The sequence below is a fragment of the Haliotis rubra genome, unplaced genomic scaffold (assembly GCF_003918875.1).
Source record: "Haliotis rubra isolate DU_JTF1 unplaced genomic scaffold, ASM391887v1 Scf37, whole genome shotgun sequence".
Taxonomy (NCBI): Eukaryota; Metazoa; Mollusca; class Gastropoda; order Lepetellida; family Haliotidae; genus Haliotis; species Haliotis rubra.
This window is the reverse complement of record NW_025767046.1, coordinates 635,459-641,458: the sequence shown is the minus strand read 5'-3', so window position 1 is coordinate 641,458 and position 6,000 is coordinate 635,459. Positions and strand designations below refer to the sequence as shown.

At 36.5% G+C, this 6,000-nt stretch overlaps 1 protein-coding gene across 1 annotated transcript in view; it reads right to left on the bottom strand.

Moving 5' to 3' along the window:
• Positions 1 to 682: 682 nt before the first annotated feature.
• The window catches only part of LOC124285799 (contactin-associated protein-like 2), a 138,639-nt gene continuing 133,321 nt past the window's right edge, over positions 683 to 6,000 (bottom strand). The window contains 2 exon segments of the mRNA XM_046722066.1: positions 683 to 3,145; positions 4,279 to 4,377. Of these exon segments, the coding sequence (XP_046578022.1) occupies positions 2,882 to 3,145; positions 4,279 to 4,377 (363 nt within the window). The 3' untranslated portion in view covers positions 683 to 2,881.

Genomic DNA, 6,000 nt, shown 5'->3' with positions numbered 1-6,000 from the left:
GCCCTAATGGTGACAAGGCTTAATGGGTGTGGTTTGGTGTAACAGTGATCACTGATGGCGCTGATCTCAGATTAACAATGGAATGTTCCGTCGCTTATCACAACACTGATCAATAGTAAGTCACAATGAGCAAAGCCACAACCTGTAAGAATTAGAGTGCACTACTAATGTTAACTTGGCCTAGACACACGTGGTCAAGGACAAAACAGAAAAAAATGTTACATTTGTTAACTGTTCTTACATAGCTTTCGACAGTGGTCATCATTTGGGGAATAAAAAAGGCACCTTTGGTGTCATCAAATTAATTATTCATCAGTCATTCATCTTGCTAATTAAATTAAGAATTTTCACCAACAAATTATTACTGTATTGTTTCCAAATATCTTCAAAAGCATAAAATGTTACAAGTTTGTTACAAAATAAGAATGAGTGAGTATGGTTTTACGCCACTTTTAGCAATATTCCAGCAATATCACAGTGAGGGACACCAGAAATGGGCTTCACACATTGTACCCATGTTGGGTATTGAACCCGGGTCTTCGGCGTGACAAGCGAACGTTTTAACCACTAGGCTACCCCAGCGCCCCGTTACAAAGTAAGAACGTGAGGACCTACGTCAAGAATAAATTACTGGTATAGCAGTGAAAACACGATCCAAATCAGTTTAGATATGATTACAGCAATTCAGCTGTAAGAACAGAAAAGGCCCAGTGTCAAATGACCAAAAATGTGAAAGTCATGTTTACCTACATTTTTGTAATGAATATATATTGATGACACAAGATGACTTTTCTATCGACAAGATACACTCTACTATCAACATGTTCCTGAACTGAGAGTTATCTGCCCTCTGCTTTCACAAATCCTTCACCGTATCCTCGCCAAAGAGGATGGGAAAATATGCAGGTAGGAACATCCAGTGATTTTAATGTATGCTCCTGGGAATCCTCTTTCCAACTAGACATCTGAAAACTCTTCCAACCCTTGTAACTCCAATCCTACCTCGAGAAAACACAAGCCTGACGTGTATATGCCAGCAGAAAAACACGCACTACGAAGGGCAAGCCTAACACATACAACCTGAATATGTTAATGAAGTGGAGAACTAATACAACTTTGTATGGATTGTATGAAAACATGATCAATGTAGACAGATAAATGACACAGAACTGAATATCATAAAACCATTAACACATCATGCACAAGTATAACATATGTTAACAATGAACGCCATGACAATAACACTTCCACTTTAAAGAACAAAGTGATCCACAAAAACTCGTTAAAATATTGAGGTAACAAGAGACTGAGTAACTGGCAAGTAAGCTGAAACAAAACAGTCAATCTCATTGACACACACAGAAACAAAGATGGCAGACATGACATATCTAGTATTGCTTGGGCAGCCATCTTGGAGCCACTTGCTTCTGTCCACACTGGCCCCTCACGTCCTTGTCTGGGTACATAATGGTCTCCATGTCCGTGGCTTGTCACCGTTCATCTTCCACAGGCAAAGTTATAAATATCCTTGTTCATGCACATTCATAACTGTATACACATCTAACACTATCCTGTCAATATGGTCCTACTTTATAAATGACTACTTCTATCAGAATTATTTTCCTGGATGATACTGATCATTTTATTCCCAGTACAATTTGATAATTTTCAAAGTTGCTCATTCTCGTCTTGACATCTCCCGGAATATTTACCAAACTGTAATATTATCAAACCAGAATTTTGTATTCTGAAAGCATATTTCAGCACATAAGATCCACCTTAAGACAATCATGGTTCATCCCTTGCAAGGGATTTTATTAATATTATTCTTTACTCAGGTGTCCTTTATTTGAATGCATCTGAAGAATGAATTCACTCACTTCCTGTTCCGCTGATGCCAAGGCTTCATCATATTACTGGCCTCCTTTTTTGAAAACCAGATCAGTTACCTCCCTTAGTACCTGGTAGATGCATTAGCACATCACAAGTGCATTTTTGTTCTTGTTATCTTACTCAACCACTGTCTCAATCATCACACATTCATCATTATGTGCTAATACAAAATATGAACATTTGATGTACTAAACACAGTACATTCATTAAATCTTGATGCATCAACACATCACTTTAACCCCAAATGTCTCACATCCTGTTTTCAGGGCAAATACCAAAAGTTTCAAACCTTATTCTTTGGCACCACACTATAAAAGACTTCCCCAAGAGCTGTTTGATACGAACAAATACAGATCTTCTTGATGTGAAGTCAAGTTAATTGAAACTGTAACAAGGTCTCTCCAGCCCTGCAATCAAGATGATTGTCAAACTCATTGATGGTCTGTTCAATGACTTCCAGCACATCAGACAGTATGTATCCTGAATCGAGAAGGAAGCAATATTCTCAATCATGTTGATATTTTGTTTCTCACACGCCTCATCTAAGTTCGTATCTTATCTGTCCGAGATACAACAGATGTTAAAGTAACGACTGAACCACCGAGAATGGAATGATTAGAGAGTTCACAAGATGTCTCAGTTTCAGTCTCCCGAGTGCTGCGACAACATCACAGTTCTTCGCGTCTTGTTCAGTTTGAGATTTATGACTCACGATGACTGTCCTACATCAAGGACTTACAGACCTAAATTGATGTTTTACTCTGACTCAATCTGTAACAAACACGATATCTTCTGACATTGATCGCTGAGAACTAAAGACCAGTGAATATATTGTCCAAATGTCTTAAACCCAAGGTCACTCGGATGCTTCTACTTCCTTTGTAAGAGCCTGAAATGACATCGTCTTGATCTCACGCCAGTTTCTACATAAGATAATCACACAAGACACTGGAGTTTGATTTGTGAGAACGAAAGACATGAAGAGACATCATGTCTCAATCTCTGCCGTGAGAAGTCGTCGACTAGGATCATTGAGACTAGGGGAGTCCTGTAAGTCCAGATTGGTCAAGTCATACATATACATCTTAGGTGGGGTATGGATGTCTACAGTTGAGTCGGGTGTGGCATCCTCCTCTGTATTTTCAGGTCGAGATTCAGCTTCATAACCGCTGTCTCCGTTATATTCCGTACTGTTCTGATGTGTTGAATCGTCAGGGGACTTTTCACCATCCTCATCTACTTCATCTTGTTTCTATGGAAACCAAATTATAGGATAAGTTGCGCGTGTCTCTATTTTCACCCATAAGTCTGTATTTGTTACCCACTTTTCACAACCATTATTTCAAATTTTGATAGGTTTTATAATCAGTTGCTTCTGGATTTATCTTTATTTTAAAAACTGTATCATACACAAAAGAAATTCAACAAAATGATACATACAATTTAATGACATTCAAATTGATGACCCTGTTTAAATTATTCTTTTCACTAAATATGGATAAAATTTAACAGGAAATAATACAAAATTAAGATACGTCAAAGTCTCTTTATCAGTGATTGTGCAGTCAATGAAACATGCAAAGGGCGAGAAACAATATGCAAAGACAATTTCGGACCATACAGCTTGGCAAGGATTACATCCACATACAATACTGCCTATCTACCCTTGTGAACGTGACACCTGAAGCTGTGGAGTCAATGTGGGGATGTTTCTTTCTCACAGTGTAGCTGTAATACTGCTGACTGCGGCATAAAACCTTCACGGAAACAACCTCACAGTTGACGAGACAGAAAGTGCAAATCTAGGTGATTCACAGTTTCTAGATAGAGAGCTGGTCTAACATATGGGATTATATACTGGGGGACAGATAGACGTTTGTTGTTGGTACAGTCGGATTCAAATCATTCTTTCTCCTAAGACTTCATACAATGTCTAAAGAATGAACGTTAATGTTCTAAATTTACTTATTCAGTTTTCATTCACTATTTCAATTTAGCAAGTCAGTTTCGCACAGAAACAGTGAGAAAATGTTCTTTCTCTCTTATATTTCTCCATCTTACTGTGTAATCCTGAATTTAATAAAACAAAATGTCCAATATTTGGATGAAGATGAGAATTCTACTGTACTTGGAAGGATGGGATATCATATTGGCTATTTGGCGAATAATTGTAAATTACAAGGAATAAACAAATAAACATACATTAAAATGTTCACCTGAAACAAAATCATGGTAACAAAAATCTTCACAAACGAAACAATGTAAGTGGTCTCCCCTTTGTAGAGTTGTCTCCCCTTATTGAGAACATAATGGTGTCTGTTTCCAATGGTGAAAATGTTTAATTGGACAAAACACGCTTCTGTTATGGATTATTTTCATACAAACCTCTGCACAACTACTGGGGGAAGTACTACTTTCCTGCAGCTCCTCATTTTCATCGGGAATGCTCAACAAAAGGGGGGAGTTGAAAAACGTAATATCTCCCTATAAGGAAACAAAGTTAACAGAACATAGATTAACACATGCACATTTGTCAAGACATGCACAGCAAGATACTGCAGTGACAGAGGTAGCCAGCACAAACTGTGATGCACGTGCCCTGTAACCATAGTAACCCGTAACCATCAATGCCGATACTCAAAACATGCTTTCTCTAAATTTGAAATATAGTAAATTTGTGAGGTAAAATAACTTGAAAGTTATTTTTTTTGTAATGTCAGCATGTTAAATTGTTCGTTTTTCATTAATTAAAAAAAAAAATTCAACATGATTTAATTTAAAAACAATTTCAACATAGTTTAATGTTTCAAGTTGATCTGAGCATTGATGGCAGATAACAGTTTAATCCTCAATCCATTAAACCATAACAAACCACAGACATTGGACAAAGTATTCAGTTGTTTTTTCTATACTTTCAATAGGATATAAGAGATTGTAACAAAGCCATTTGAACCTCAATGTTTCATAATATTGACAACACAAAATTTGACCAATTCATAGGGAGTTGATCCAACAGTACATTTTTAAATACATATATGAAAATGCCAACCCCCTTTGGTACACCAGAAGAACTCTTAAATTGCATAGTAGATGCTATGTGTGAGTGAGTGAGTTTGGTTTTACACTGCTTTTAGCAATATTCCAGCGATATCACGGCGGAGATGCTATGAAATGTATATCTGCCTCGCTGATACCAATATTTCAATGTTGACATTTATGATCTTGGATATGCTTCATATCTCATAATTGTCTCACAAATAGTGAATTCTGTTTGACAGATGAATCGAATATCATTACCATAGTGAAATAATTTCTGGAACATATTATCCGAGATTACTTATGTCCAACATCTGCAGCTGATTGCATACAATGGAAGCAGTGAATTAATGCCATACACAATGATATATGACTTGTTTAAGCTCCAAAAGGCAATATATGCAGTGGTTGCATCAAATAATAAATAATATTGTAAAAATTTCAATTCAACACAACCTTAAGCAGCAAAATCAAGATTGTGAACATTTCCGCAATATCACTGAAGCAAGAGGCATATTTTATTCCATTTAATCAAATAGCTGATACAGCAAAGATGTAAACATGCAGAAATGGCTAAATCACGGAAGCGTTGTACATTGTAACAAAAGCTTAACAATTATTCAAAACTAGACATTCTAAGGCCAATCTTACAACAGTAACACCGCACTGATTCACAAACTACTGTTTTACAAAAAGAATTACATCTGACATTAAGAGGTGTTCAATATCTCATTGGTATGAACTTTACAAGTATCCCGAGGTGTGTTCATATTGTGATGGTGAATAATAATGAGACGTGAGATGTTAGTAATTGAGCCAGACAGTTGATACATGGGAATTAAGGTTAGAAAGTTTTAATATGTTTTCAAGTCCAAAAGTGAAGAGTGGTCAAAGAGCCAAAGAATGGATGATCAAAGGTCAGTGTCCTTCATCCACTATTTGTAAAGGTCAAGGTCACTCAGATCTGAGATCAGATGGAAGATTAAGATGACCAGAAAGGACTAGTTCAGTTTAGTTGAGCTGTCCAGTTTATTTTTCAACAGTAATGTTTTAATATCATTCTTAATTTCA